The sequence below is a fragment of the Schistocerca piceifrons genome, chromosome 5 (assembly GCF_021461385.2).
Source record: "Schistocerca piceifrons isolate TAMUIC-IGC-003096 chromosome 5, iqSchPice1.1, whole genome shotgun sequence".
NCBI classification, from domain to species: domain Eukaryota; kingdom Metazoa; phylum Arthropoda; class Insecta; order Orthoptera; family Acrididae; genus Schistocerca; species Schistocerca piceifrons.
This window is the reverse complement of record NC_060142.1, coordinates 626824834-626840782: the sequence shown is the minus strand read 5'-3', so window position 1 is coordinate 626840782 and position 15949 is coordinate 626824834. Positions and strand designations below refer to the sequence as shown.

General features: G+C 43.4%; 1 protein-coding gene across 1 annotated transcript in view; it reads right to left on the bottom strand.

The window, feature by feature from the left end:
* Positions 1-15949, bottom strand: part of LOC124797947 (GTP-binding protein Rit2) — a 104838-nt gene that overhangs the window by 85061 nt on the left and 3828 nt on the right. The window contains exon 3 of the mRNA XM_047261091.1: positions 1993-2066. Within this exon, the coding sequence (XP_047117047.1) occupies positions 1993-2066 (74 nt within the window). The remainder of the gene's footprint in view (positions 1-1992; positions 2067-15949) is intronic.

The window sequence follows — 15949 nt, the reverse complement described above, 5'->3', positions numbered from 1 at the left end:
AGAACCTGGGAGGGGGAAATAGGTTATGCCTTAGAAGCACTCGCCGCCACCGAATGCAAAGTAGCCTGATCAACTACCAGAGGAGCTGCGGGTCGAGCAACATCTAGCTCCTGAGGGGATGCTAGATGCTCCACATCATCTGCAGGTGCAGGGGTGAACTCCTTTTCTGTCTCTATGTCCTTCTCCTTTTGCTTTTTTTTCTTTTTGGTAGGGTCCTGTTTGTCCTTCGGTTTATCAGGCTGGGTGGGCTTTTCCAACCCAGTCTCATGGACTGAGGAAGACCTGGAAGCCCTACAGGCCTCAGGAGGTGGCTTTCTCAGCCACTGGCTGACATCTGGAGGGGCAGTAACCGTGGAAGGGAGGGCACCAAGTGATCCCTTCCACGCGAGGGGAGCCAGAGGAGGAGGGCACTTCTCCAGCGCAGAGGTTGGGACTGAAGTCCCCAAAGAAGGAGGGGTTGTTACTCCCGATATTGATAACAGGGGAGCAACGGAAGAGGGTGGAATAGACGGCCGGGCTGGAGGGCCCACAAAAAGCGGCTGAGCTTGGGGGCTCGTCGCCAGGGACGGTGACATCGAAGCTGCTGCAGCAAATGTCGATGAAATGTGCACAGGGTGAAGTCGGTCGTAATTGTGTTTAGCCTCTGTGTAAGTGAGCCTGTCCAAGGTCTTATACTCCATAATCTTCTGTTCTTTTTGATAAACTGCGCAGTCTGACGAGCACGGTGAATGTTTCTGTCCGCAGTTGACACAAACCGGGGGCGGCAAACATGGGACGTTGGGGTGGGAGGCACGTCCACAATGCCAACAGGTAGGGTTGGCGTCACATCTCGATGACATATGCCCAAACCTCCAGCACTGAAAGCAGCGCATGGGAGGAGGGATGTAAGGCTTAACATCACATCGATATATCATCACCTTGGCCTTCTCAGGCAGGGTGTCTCCCTCGAAAGCCAAGATGAAGGTGCCGGTGGAGACCCTACTATCTTTAGGTTCCCTGAAGACACGTCATACAAAGTGGACACCGCGGTGTTCCAGATCTGCACAAAGCTCGTCGTCAGACTGCAACAACAGGTCATGATGAAAAATATGTCCCTGAACCATATTGAGGCTCTTATGAGGCGTAGTGGAGACTGCAACATCGCTGAGCTTGTCACAAGCAAGCTATTGCATCTGCATACTCTGAAAGGAACCTGATTGGTATACCATCTGGACCAGAAGCACTGCCTTTATTAAGTTATTTAAGCTGCTTTGCTAGACCGAGGATATCTACTTCTATGTTTCTCATCTTTGCAGTTGTTCTTGATTGGAATTCGGGAATATTTACTTCGTCTTCTTTGGTGAAGGAGCAGATTTCTCATTGAAATACTTTGACAACTTTTAATGACAAACATAGATTTATGGGCTATCATTCAAATGGAATATTGTGAGAGTCTAAGAATGAAATGGAACAACTTGTCTTAAAATCTTAAATGAAAGTCACAGACAGGCACAACAAAAAGACTACTGAACATTAAGCTTTCAGCCAGAAGTCCTTGTTTTTTTTTTTTTTTTTTTTAAAAAAACACATGCACACACATTTACACTCATGCAAATGCAACCCTCAAACACATGATCACTATCTCTGGCTGCCAAGGGCTCTGGCCTCAGCAGCCAGAGACAATGGTTATGTGTGCGAGTTGCATTTACATGAATGTGTTAGTGTGTATGTTGTCTATTTCAGAAGGTCTTCTGGCTGAAAGGTTACTTTTTTAGTAATCTTTTTGTTGTGCCTGTCTACAACTCAACATCTCCGCTGTATAGTGAGTGAAATCTATCCTTTTTATAATAGTGTAATATTCTATACTGGACTTTCCATTGTTTAATCTTATATGAAAGTGAAACAATACAGTCTGAAGGAACATGAAATAAAAGGGGTTATCTCTATCTAATATTATTTCATCTGATAATTCTCATAAAAAATAGGGCACTAGTAGTAAAAACATCCTATTACCTGGCCCGCAGTATCCAGTATATCCAGTTGTGATGCTTCACCATCAATTACAGCTTGTTGTTGGTATGCATCTTCTGCAAAACAATGAACAATTAACATTTTCTTGCACTTATAATGTAATTATAACATTTTAACCTAATTGCTGACAAAAGTCACTTTCAGCTGAACTGCGATCTATACAATCACGATAAAAAAGTCATGTAGACTTCGTCCCTTTCTCTAAGGTTTTGTTCTGGTGCAAAGGTATCCACCAAGCTCCCATCTAACGAAAATCCAAGAAGTTAGGAACATCTCATTCACCACTCGTCATACTGAATATGCAGATTTAAGGATTGAAAAATTATTGTAGCTTCATGGCAAGTAGTAGTGCTCTCGTAAAGCTCCAGTACAGGGAGTCACTTTTTAAATTTATCAGTAATTATATTATTTGAAAAAATCATTGTAAACAGGTAAATATCAAGCTACAAACAGGAGACAAAAAGCACAATCCGGGTGACTCATCCCCTCACCTTGCATGATGTCAGGAGACAGCTCATTAAGCTTGATAAGCAAGGCAAGGTGAATGAAGTCCAAAAACAAGCAATAAAAATAAAATGTTAATTACATGTTCAGCAGATCATTTGCGTAATTTTATCTGAATGTTGTGGACAGAGTTCGGTTACATAAATTGCTCGTCAGTATGGCTACATACTGGGCATTTATATGCTAATTAGTAAGACACTGGCTTCAGTTTCATAGGAGTATTACTCACATAGTATACTTATGATAGGTAATCAAAGTATTAATTATTAACTCAAAAAAATAAAGTTATATAATCAAAAAATCGAAGCTCCAGGTAGGAATAATATCAACAATGTAGGAAAAGATAGATTGCTACTTACCATAAAGATAACACGCAATGTTTCAGAAAGGCACAATTAAAAGACACTTACACATAAGCTTTCAGTCATAGCTTTCATCAGAGAAAGAGAGATACACACCATTCTTTCACACAAGTAATCACACGTCATGCACACATGACCACCAACTCCAGCAGCTTGGACCAAAATGCAACTATCACATGGAGTGGTAGCAGCAATCTGGAAGGGGCAGTGAAGGGGAGGATTGTGCAGGGGCTAGACTGTCAACAGGTACTGCTTCGGGAGGTTGCGGGTTAGAGAGGTGGGGAAAATAGAACAAAAAAGGAAAGCAGCAGGGAAAGATGAGTATGTGCATTAGAAGAGGGTGGCAAACAAACAGTGCAGGAGATGAGAATGGGATGAAGGGGTTGGGAACTGCTGGGTGGGGGTGTGGGAACAGGATGTTGCTGTAGGTTGAGGCCGCAATAACTATGTGAGTGGAGAAAGTGTTGTAGGGATATCTCCCATCCATGCAGTTCAGAAAAGCTTGTGGTGCATGGGAGGATACAGACAACATGAGTACTGAAGAAGCCACCGAAGTCAAGGATGTTATGGTTCAGCTGCAAGCTGTGACACAGGATGGTCTGCTTTGCACTTGGTCACAGTTGGGCAGTGGGCATTCGTCCTGGTAGACAGCTGGTCGGTATTCGTGTGTGTGTGTGTGTGTGTGTGTGTGTGTGTGTGTGTGTGTGTGTGTGTGTGTTGTGGTCTTCAGTCCAGAGACTGGTCTGATGCAGCCCTCCACGCAACTCTATCCTGCACAAGCTTCTTCATCTCCAAGAAGCTGTTGCAACTTACATCCTTCGGATCCGCTTAGTTTATTCATCTCTTGGTCTGCCTCTATGATTTTTACCCTCCACGCTGCCCTCCAATACTAAATTGGTGAGCCCTTGATGACCCAGAACATGTCCTACCAATCGATCCCTTCTTCTAGTCAAGTCGTGCCACAAATTCCTCTTCTCCCCAATTCTATTCAGTACCTCCTCATTACTTATGTGATCTACCCATCTAATCTTCAGCATTTTTTTGTAGCCCCACATTTTGAAAGCTTCTATTCTCTTCTTGTCTAAACTAGTTATTGTCCTATTTTGCTCCCCAAATAGCAGAAGTCATATACTACTTTAAGTGTCTCATTTCCTAATCAAATTCCCTCAGCATCACCTGATTTTATCGCAGGAAGAGGAGATTAGTGCTTAATGTCCCATCGACAACGAGGTCATTAGAGACAGAGCACAAGCTCCGATAAGGGAAGGACTGGGAAGGAAATCAGCCATGCCCTTTCAAAGGAACCATCCCAGCATTTGCCTGAAATGATTTACGGAAATCACAGAAAACCTAAATCAGGATGGCCGGAGACGGATTTGAACCGTCGTCCTCCCAAATGAGAGTCTAGTGTGCTAACCACTGCACCACCCTGCTCGGTCTGATTTAATTAGACTATATTCCATTATCCTCCGTTTACTTTTGTTGATGTTAATCTTGTATCCTCCTTTCAAGACACTGTCCATTCCGTTCAACTGCTCTTCCAGGTCCTTTGCTGTCTCTGACAGAATTACAATATCATCAGCAAATATCAAAGTTTTTATTTCTTCTCCCTGGATTTTAATTCCTACTCCATTTTTTTTTCCTTTACTGCTTGTTCAATACACAGATTGAATAACATCGGGGACAGGCAACAACCCTGTCTCACTTCCTTCCCAACCACAGCTTCCCTTTCATGTCCCTCAACTCTTGTAACTGCCATCTAGTTTCTGTACAAATTGTAAATAGCGTTTCACTCCCTGTATTTGATCCCTGCCACTTTCAGAATTTGAAAAAGAGTATTCCACACAACCTTGTCAAAAGCCTTCTCTAAGTTTACAAATGCTAGAAACGTAGGTTTGCCTTTTCTTAATCTATCTTCTAACTTAAGTCATAGGGTCAGTATTGCCTGACGTGTTCCAACGTTTCTACAGAATCCAAACTGATCCTCCCTGAAGTTGGCTTCTAATAGTTTTTCCATTCGTCTGTAAAGAATTTGTGTTAGTATTTTGCAGCTGTGACTTATTAAACTGATGGTTCAGTAATTTTCACACCTGTCAACACCTCCTTTCTTTGGGATTGGAATTATTATATTCTTCTTGAAGTCTGAGGGTATTTCGCCTATACTATACATCTTGCTCACCAGATGGTAGAGTCTTGTCAGGGCTGGCTCTCCCAAGGCTATCAGTAGCTCAAATGGAATGTTGTCTAGTCCTGGGGCCTTGTTTCAACTTAGGTCTGTCAGTGCTCTGTCAAACCCTTCACGCAGTATCATAACTCCCATTTCATCTTCATCTACATTCTCTTCCATTTCTATAATATTATCCTTAAGAACATCGCCCTTGTATATACCCTCTATATACTCCCTCCACCTTTCTGCTTTCCCTTCTTTGCTTAGAACTGGTTCTCCATCTGAGCTCTTGACATTAATACAGGTGGTCCTCTTTTCTCCAAAGGTCTCCAATTTTCCTGTAGGCAGTATCTATCTCCAAAATATCCACGGGTATGCTGCCGGTCTATAGTGTCCAACGGGCACAATATTTCGGCGATCAAACATGTCGCCATCATCAGCTGAACTGACGGACTGAGCTCCTGTGAACGTGCCGGCACGGAGATCCGTACGCTATGGCTGCTCAGAGGGAACTGGGTTCGGTCGCGGCGGCGGCCGATTTAAATACCCTCCGCCCGCGGCGCGCTCCCTCCGCCGTCAGCGCCCAGCGCCACGGTCGCGCGGTGGAACAGATTGCGACGGCGTCTGAGATGACGTCGGTGTGATGGCTCTGTCCGCCGTGGTCGTCACAACTATACGTCTGCTCGATTTACTCTTGATTAACCCGATCGCTGGTTCCCAAGCCTTGCTAAGATTATAGCCACAGTCACGGTTTATGAGGTCATCATTGGTGCGAATTTCGATGGCCTCTCTAACAACGCTGTCCCAGTACTGTGGGCAGGAAGATGGGCATTCGAGGGTGTGGAGGCTGTGTGCTGGATGAAGTGATCATTCCTGCAGTCAGCGCTAGAAAGGTAACTGTCATAAGTCATGTCATGCATCAAGCCATGGACCTTGTAGTGGAATGTAAGAGAAGCATATAACTGAAGAATAACTTGGTCATCACGACCTCTGTGGTCTCATTTAAGAATGGATTCGGTGAATTGTTGATAGTTAACTGTCGCCGAGAACCGCAGGTCCTTCCAAGACGCATGTGCATAGGAAACACTGACCTGTTAATTGCAGAACAGCTGAGCATCATAGAATCCTCCCATGCCGAGTCTGTGGGCAAAATTAGCACTACTACTATGAGACAAGATCTTCTAGCTCGACTGTCACCAGATCTCACTAAGGAACAACAGAAGATGCTACTTGCCATTCTTCAAGAGTTCTCTGAATGCTTGAATCCACAAGTGAAGATCATATTAGACAAATCAAATTGAAGCACCGGATTAGCACTGGAGACCATCAACCAATAAGCCAGAGAGCATATGGTATGTCAGCAACGGAACGTTGAATAATTCACGATGAGATAGAGAAAATGATGAAGAATGACATCATTCAGCCTTTGCAGAGCCCATGGTCATCACCAATGGTTCTTGTCAGGAAGAAGGATGGCAGCTGGTGCTTTTGTTTTGATTATAGGAAGCTTAATGAGATAACTAAAAAGGACGTTTATCCTCTGCTATGAATTGACAATACACTAGATTGTCTGAAGGGGGCTAAGTTTTTCTGAACCATGGACATGTACTTGGGATACTGGCAAATCGAAGTAGATGAGACCGATCGTGAGAAAACTGCATTCATCACCCTGGGGGATTGTATGAGTTAAAGGTAATTCCATTTGGTTTGTGTAACGCACCACCAACTTCTGAATGGATGATGGATAATCTTCTGAATCACCTGAAGTGGACCATGTGTCTTTGTTATTTAGAAGACATTATAGTTTTCTCAGAGGCATTTGATGAACACACAAAAAGACTGAGAGCCATTCTTAAGTGTCTCCAACAAGGCAGACTGAAACTTAATCCAAGAAAGTCTCTCTGGAGCAAAAGAAATCAAAATACTTGGATAACTCTTGTCAAACGAAGGTGTGTGGCCAGACCCAGAAAAGGTGAGATCTATAACGGAATTTTCTATTCCTAAAAGTATTAGAGATGTGAGAAGCTTCTTCAGATTATGTTCTTATTATTATCATTTTATCAAAGAGTTTTGTATCAAAGCCAGGTCACTCCAAGAATTGTTAACAGCCGATGCTAAATTTATCTGGGGTAGTGCTCAACAAGATTGTTTTGATGTGATGTGAAAAGCTCTAACGACTGACCCTGTACTTGGTCTGTATGATGAGAGAGAATCTACAGAACTACACACAGATGCCAGCGGGTATGGGGCAGTGCTGTTCTGGTACAAATTTCGGATGGAAAAGAGAAGGTTATAGCCTATGCTTCTAGGACACTTACAAAAGCCACGAGAAACTATTCATCTACAGAAACAGAATGTCTTGCTGTGATCTGGGCCATGTGTCAATTTCGACAGTATCTCTATGGAAGGCCAGTCACAGTTGTTACAGACCATCACTCACTCTGTTGGTTGACAGGTCTTAAGGATTCAACAGGATGGCTTGCCAGATGAGCACTACATCTTCAAGAGTATGACATTACCATAGTGTACAAAAGTGGAAGAAAACAGTAAGATGCCGACTGTCTCCCAAGAAACCCTGTGCAATATCATCAAGACTTTGATGAAGATAGCGACTGTCTCACTGCACTCCAGGATATCTCTGCTGAGCAGAAGAAGGATGCCAAGATATCTCAAATTATGCTTGCCTTAAATCAGTCAGAGGACATGAAAGGACAATTTAAGGTAGTTAATGGATTACTTTGCAAGATAAACTTTGATCCATTTGAAAAGAGATGGCTACCAGTGATTGCTAAACACATGCGCTTAGATGTTCCCAATTCCACCAGCCGAAACACCTTTCCAGCCTGTTGGGATAGACCTCCTTGGACGATTTCCAGCGTCTGCTAGTGGCAATAGATGAATTATTGTTTGCACTGATTATCTGACATGCTATGCCATTACAAAAGCCATGGAAACAGCCAAAGTATCTGTGGTAGCCAAATTCATCATGGAAGATATTGTATTAAAACATGGTGCCCCAAGGTCATTAATTATGGATCGAGGAAAAGTTTTTCAATCAAATCTCATGACAGAGATAAACCACCGGTGCAACATTACTCATCACACGACAACTGCCTGCCATCTGCAAAACTAATGCGCTTACTGAACGCCTCAATAAGACCTTGGTTGACATGTTATCAATGTTCATCAATGCTCAGCAGAGCAATTGGGATGAGTTGCTACCTTTAGTTACGTTTGCCTACAACACCACCGATGATGGACACTGTGTTTCCGTTAAATCCTGATGACGTGGACGACAATTACATTGGCAAGGTGTTAATCAGAGCTGAGGAAGCTCAGCAGTTAGCTCGACTCCTCACGCTGCAGATTCAAGAACACAATCGCCGAAGGTACGACGCAAGCCACTGCACTGTTGTCTACCAGCTAGTGACCTCGTCTGGATCTTCACTCCTGTTCGGAAGGTTGGTCTCTCCGAGAAGCTCCTCAGGCGCTACTTTGGACCTTATAAGGTTGTAAGACAGTTGTCTGATGTTACTTATGAAGTTGAAGATTTTGACCCTAACACAAGACGATGAAAGATCAGAGATACCGTCCACATCTGTCGAATAAGCCCTATAAGGATTATGTAACCCAGGGTAAATTCGAAGCTCCAGTGACAGGCAACAAGCGGAAAGGTGACAAAGAGCGTAGTGGCAAAGGCAGTTCTAAGAAGATAACCGCCAGGGTAAACATCAGTCATCAGGAGTCTGAGTATGCAGGACCGATGACTCGTTCCCGGACTAGGACGACGTAGCACCGAGACGTTGTTCTCTTAAGGAGGGAGGAATGTCACAGCAGAAGCTGAGTAGCACAGTTACTATGGTGTAGTGGTTATGATACTAGACTGTTTAATGGAGGGTCGTGAGTTCAAAACTCACCTGAACTGTAAAATTTTAATTTCTGTATTTTGTTTGAGCACATTCTAGAAGTATCCACAAATGTCAAGAATCATTGTACTGGAATGTTCTGTAACTGTATATATACCATATGTGTTCTGTCCGGAGGCAGTTTGCTCCGCACTCTTGTACGTGCAAGTGCTGAATAAACCTTCATTAAGTGACAGTGTTTGTCATTCATCTAATTACACTTTCTACATGACAATATAATCTATCTGAAATGTTCCAGTGTCTCCAGGCCCCTTCCACATATACAGCCTTCTTTCATGATTTTTAAATCAAGTGTTAGCTATGATTAAGTTATGCTCTGTGCAAAATTCTATCAGGTGGCTTCCTCTTTCATTCCTTATCCCCATTCCATATTCACTTACAACTTTTACTTCTCTTCCTTTTCCTACTATCAAATTCCAGTCCACCATGACTATTACATTTTCATATTCCTTCACTATTTGAGTAATTTCTTTTATCTCATCATACATTTCTTCAATCTCTCCATTGTCTGCGGAGCTAGTTGGCATATAAGCTTTTACTACCATGGTAGGTGTGGGCTTCATGTCTATCTTGGCATCAATAATGCGTTACCCACGCTCCTATTGTTTTATTCATTACTAAACCTACTCCTACATTACCCCTATTTGATTTTGTGTTTATAACTCTGTAGTCACCTGACCAGAAATCTTGTTCCTCCTGTCACCGAACTTAACTAATTCCCACTAAATCTAACTTTAACCTATCCATTTCCCTTTTTAAATTTTCTAACCTACCTCCCTGATTAAGAGATCTGAAATTTTATGCTCCAATCCGTAGAAAGCCAGTTTCTCTTCTCCTGATAACAATGTCCTCCTGAGTAGTCCCCGCCCGCAGATCTGAATGGAATCCATCCAAATTCATATCAATGTAAAAAGCTGTTCACTGATAGGAGCAGAGCTGGTAAATGACATGGCTGCTTTCATGGGTGGCCTGACCTCTGATGGGGCGGGATAAGCCAACGACAGGAATAGAATAGGAAGTGCTAGATGGGTGAATTGGGTACGTCTTGTGACTGGGATTTCCTTGGGGCAAGGCGTGGGGACTGGGAGTGCCATAGGGATGGACTAGAATGTTGCGATGGTTGGTTGGTTGACAGAACACCACTTAGGTGGGGTGTTAAGGATCTTCGGTAGAATGTCCCTCATTTCAGGGCATGATGACAAGTAATCAAAGCTCTGGCAAAGGATGTGTTTCAGTTGTTCCAGTATGGGATGGTACTAGGTGACAAAGGGGTACTCCTTTGTGGCTGATTCTAGGTGGTGGTGGGAGGATTGGGGGTATGAGGAGAAATGGCACAGGAGATCTGCTTGCAGAGTAGGTCTGGGGGTCAGTGTATGTCTGTGGAACCTTTGGGAAGACCCTCACAGCATTCTGAGCAACGGAGTTTTTGTCACAGCAGATACACCATCACCAGGAAGCCAGGGTTTATGGGAGAGATTCTGAGGAGAGGTTCTATGAAAGGCCTATGGCTGTAAACAGGGACCAGAGGTTGTGTTGGACTTCTTGGTTGGGATCACTTGGGCAGAGTTTATAGGTGGACAAGTCAGATAACTGACGGAGACCTTCCACCAGGTAGTCACGTGGATTCATAACAATTCACTCTGTGTTCCATTAGAACTCCAACAACTTCTCTCCTATCTGCTTTACCTGGTCCTCCTCAACCCAGTCTGCCACCAACCTAGATGTTGACCTTCTCCTCTCTGAAGACTTCATCTCCATCTCTGTCCACTGTAAACCCATCAACCAGCAACAGTACCTACATTTTGACAGCTGTCATCCCTTTCAAACAAAAACATTCCCCCAATACAGCCTGACCACCAAGGGACAGCGTGTCTGCAGTGACAAGAACTCGCTTGCCCAGTATGCTGAGGGTCTCACCAAAGCCTTTACAGACAAGCACTATCCCCCAGACAAACACAACACCTGTGCCATTTTCTCTCAAACTCCCAATCCTCCCACCACTCCCTTGAACCAGCCACAAAGGAGTGCCCCCTTTGTTACCGAATACCACCCTGGACTGAAAGAACTGAACCATATCATTCACCAGGGCTTTGATTGTCTATCATCATGTCCTGAAATGAGGGAAACCCTACCCAAGATCCTTCCCATTCCTCCTAAATTGTTGTTCCAGCACTCACTCAACCTCCATAACATCCTAGGCCATTCCTATCCCTTCCCAAACCCAACCCCCTTGACACAAGGATCATATCCCATGTGCAGGACCTGCCCGATCCACCCACCCAGCACTTTCTCTTCCTGTCCTGTTTCAGGTTTATCCTACCCTACCAGTTCTGCTCTGCTGAAATCATTGCACAGCTTTTTACATTGGTGTGACTACCAACCAGTAGCCCACCAGGATTAACACCTAACGCCAAACTGTGGCCAAGAGCAAAGTAGAACATCCTGTGGTACAACATGCAGCTGAACGTAACACCTTTGATTTCAGTAGCTGCTTCACTACCCAAGCCACCTGGATCCTCACCTCCATCACTAGCTTTTCTGAAGTGCGCGGATAGGAGTTATCCTTACACAACATTATTTTATTCAGCATCTCTATCTATAGCCCTAGTCTTTGTTTTACACCTATTATGCAATAGACTGTTTCCTCAGAAGCTTCTTTACAGTGACTGTATACGATGGAGGTTGCCTCCTATTATGAACTGTTCTACTGGGTACATATCTATACAGTGCATGGTCAATTATTCTTTTAAACGTGAGCCAGAGTTCCTCTATATGTTTCTGACCTGCGTTGAAAATTTCAAGTTCCTCACTGAGATACGACATTACTGCTTTTAGCAATTTCGATGTGCATGTCCTCAATGTGGTCAGGTCTATTTATTGCCATGAAATCCAATATATTTCCATCATGAGTAGGTTTCTTAGCTATCTGTTCTGGGTAATTTTTAGAGAAGACATTTAATAAAGTTTCACAGGATGTCTTATCACACCCACCACTAACAAAACTGTAATTTTCCCACTTAATTGTTGGATGATTAAAGTCTCCACTGATGATTTCGGTATGACGGGGGAACTTACGTACAAGTGAACTGAGGTTTCCTCTGATGTTTTCGGTTACATCAGTTAGCCTTCTGCCACCCAGCAGTGTGTCAGCAGTGTGCAAGTAGCAGCAAGTGGCTTATTTAGCGTTCATATAAGTGTAGCAGTCAAGTTGAAAATTTTTTTGAGTGTTCTTAGCGCACTTGTTTAGTTAAATCGATCAAATCATTGTGCAGTTTCGTAATTAGCAGGGGCAGATTTGCATTTTAACATCTGTGATGTGTAAAGTCGCGTAGTCGTCTGTCATTTGTTTATTTCTTTCAAATAGTCTTTGTATGTTACTGACAGTACAATTAGCCTTCTGCCGTCGAGCAGTGTGTCAGCAGTGCACAAGTAGCAGCATTACTGCATTTACTAGGCAGTCTTGTATTTTAATAACCATTTACATTTTGTGTCGAATTGTTTGTGCTCTCTGTAGATTAGTTCAGACATTCTTTGCACAACAGTATTTAGCATGGATAGGGGCTGCGACTGCTGTGTTCAGATGTGGGCCGAGTTGGCATCCCTTCGCTCCCAGCTTCAGGCAATGTTGGCTTCAGTCACACAGCTTGAGGCTGTTGCCAGTGGGCATCACTGTGGGGGTCCGGACGGGGGTTTGTCGGGGACGGCCAGCTCATTCCATGCATCCCCCGATCGGACTACGGCTGTGGCTGCCCAGGATACTGCCCATATTGAGGCTGACCCCTCACCCATGGTAGAGTGGGAGGTCATCTCGAGGTGTGGCAGAGGGCGAAAGACATTCTGGAGGGCTGAATGGAAGGCCTCTCCAGTTTGTCTGACAAACAGGTTTCAGGCTCTGTCTCTCGCTGATACTGATCTTCGGTCGGATATGGCTGCTTGTCCTGTTCCAGAGGTTGCCCCTCAGTCTGCAAGATCCGGGTGGTCGCAGAGGGTGGGCTTACTGGTAATTGGGAGCTCCAACAACAGGCGCGTAAGGGGGCCCCTTAGGGATATGGCTGCAAGGGAGGGGAAGAAAACCAATGTGCACTCCGTGTGCATACAGGTGGGGGGGGGAGTCATTCCAGATGTGGAAAGGGTCCTTACGCCATGAAGAGTACAGGGTGCACCCATCTGCAGGTAGTCGCTCATTTCGGCACCAATGATGTGTGTTGCTATTGTAGTGCTACAATGATGAAAATTAATATTACGATGATGTCAAACCTTATTTCCATGATTTAAAGAAGTATTAATGATATTAAAAATGTAATTATAATTTTATTATTTTCATTTTTGTGCTATGTGTATCAAAGACTTTCTAGTGCATGGAATAAATTAGCATTGTTTGTACTACGAAACTATACATTATTGTTAAGGGTTAAGCATGTAATAATTCAATGTAAGACATTTTGTTGAGTCTGAATTTTGTTCTCGTACTGGTCGGTAGAGAAGTAAAAGTTCCTTAATCGATGTGAAGGTATAAAGGCTGTAAAAAGGAGAGAGAGAGAAGGTAAATACAATTTATTCAAAACAAATATCTCTAAGGTGTAACGCCTTGTGATTTCCTATAACTAAAAATTGCAAGGTCTAATCTGAGCCTGTCCTGAATAACAGCGAAGAACATTTATGTTATCATATATTTTCTTCGTTTGATCGCGGTTGTGATTCGCATGTTTCTTTTTGTTACGCGACGCGTTATGAATATTCTCATTAAATGCGCAAAAGTGCACACAGCTTTAATCGAACCTGCATCTTTCGGAAACAATAACTTTTAATCAGTACAATTACGCAAATACTGTTTAAATCGCAACTGTGATCGCAAAAGTGTTTCCTGGACCAAATAATTCTTATAAAATGTGTATTCTCCAAAGCGAGCAGCATTGCACTATCGCTGACTCACAACAATCGAAAGAGTAAAAAACGGTGCTTAAATAAAATTGCCACCTTTTAATAATTATTATTATCATCTCATTAAATAAATAAATAGCAATTCAGTGGCTATCCAATCAATAAACAGAGGGGGCAATTCACTATGAATCAGAGGAAATCCTCTCTGGCTTCCGGCGGCTATCTGATTTGGTGAAGACTACCCAGTCTCACTAGCGGGGTGAAAGCAGAGTTCACCATCTGCAGCATCATCGACAGGACTGACTGCGGACCTCTGGTACAGAGCCGAGTGGAGGGTCTGAATCAGAGGCTGAGATGGTTCTGCGACTGTGTGGGCTGCAGATTCCTCGACTTGCGCCATAGGGTGGTGGGGTTTCGGGTTCCACTGGATAGGTCAGGAGTCCACTACACACAGCAGGTGGCTACACGGGTAGCAGGGGTTGTGTGGCATGGACTGGGCAGTTTTTTAGGTTAGATGGCCTCAGGCAAGTACAGAAAGGGCAACAGCATTAAAGGGTGTGGGGAAAAGTCAGGACATGCAGGGACCAAGCAGCAGTCAGTATTGTAATTGTAAACTGTCGAAACTGCGTTGGTAAAGTACCGGAACTTCAAGCGCTGATAGAAAGCACCGAAGCTGAAATTGTTATAGGTATGGAAAGCTGGCTGAAGCCAGAGATAAATTCTGCCGAAATTTTTACAAAGGCACAGACGGTGTTGAGAAAGGATAGATTGCATACAACTGGTGGTGGCGTGTTCGTCGCTGTTAATAGTAGTTTATCCTGTAGTGCAATAGAAATGGATAGTTCCAGTGAATTATTATGGGTGGAGGTTATGCTAAACAACCGAGCTAGGTTAATAATTGGTTCCTTTTACCGACCTCCTGACTCAGCAGCATTAGTGGCAGAACAACTGAAAGAAAATCTGGAATACATTTCACATAAATTTCCTCACCATGTTATAGTCTTACATGGAGACTTTAATTTACCAGATATAGACTGGGACACTCAGATGTTTAGGACGGGTGGTAGGGACAGAGCATCAAGTGACATTATACCGAGTGCACTATCTGAAAATTACCTCGAGCAATTAAACAGAGAACCGACTCGTGGAGGTAACATCTTAGACCTACTGATAAACAGACCCAAACTTTTTGACTCTGTAACTGCAGAACAGGCTGTTGCAGCATCCCTGAATATGGAAGTAAATAGGAATAGAAAAAAAGGGAGGAAGGTTTATCTGTTTAGCAAGAGCAATAGGAGGCAAATTTCAGACAACCAAACAGATCAAAATGAAAATTTCTGTTCTGACACTGACAATGTTGAGTGTTTATGGAAAAAGTTCAAGGCAATTGTAAAATGCATTTTAGACAGGTACGTGCTGAGTAAAACTGTGAGGGATGGGAAAACCCACCATGGTTCAACAACAAAGTTAGGAAACTACTGCGAAAGCAAAGAGAGCTTCACTCCAAGTTTAAACGCAGCCAAAACCTCTCAGACAAACAGAAGCTAAATGATGTCAAAGTTACCGTAAGAAGGGCTATGCTTGAAGCGTTCAGCGAATTTGAACGTAAAATTCTATGTACCGACTTGACAGAAAATCCTAGGAAGTTCTGGTCTTATGTTAAATCAGTAAATGGATCGAAACAGCATATCCAGACACTCTGGGATGATAATGGCATTGAAACAGAGGATGACACATGTAAAGCTGAAATACTAAATGCCTTTTTCCAAAGCTGTTTCACAGAGGAAGACCGCACTGCAGTTCCTTCTCTAAATCCTCGCACGAACGAAAAAATGGCTGACACTGAAACAAGTGTCCAAGGAATAGAAAAGCAACTGAAATCACTCAACAGAGGAAAGTCCACTGGACCTGACAGGATACCAGTCCGATTCTACACAGAGTATGCGAAAGAACTTGCCTCCCTTCTAACAGCTGTGTACTGCAAGTCTCTAGAAGAACGGAAGGTTCCAAATGATTGCAAAAGAGCACAGGTAGTCCCAGTCTTCAAGAAGGATCGTCGAACAGATGTGCAAAACTATAGGCCTATATCTATGACATCG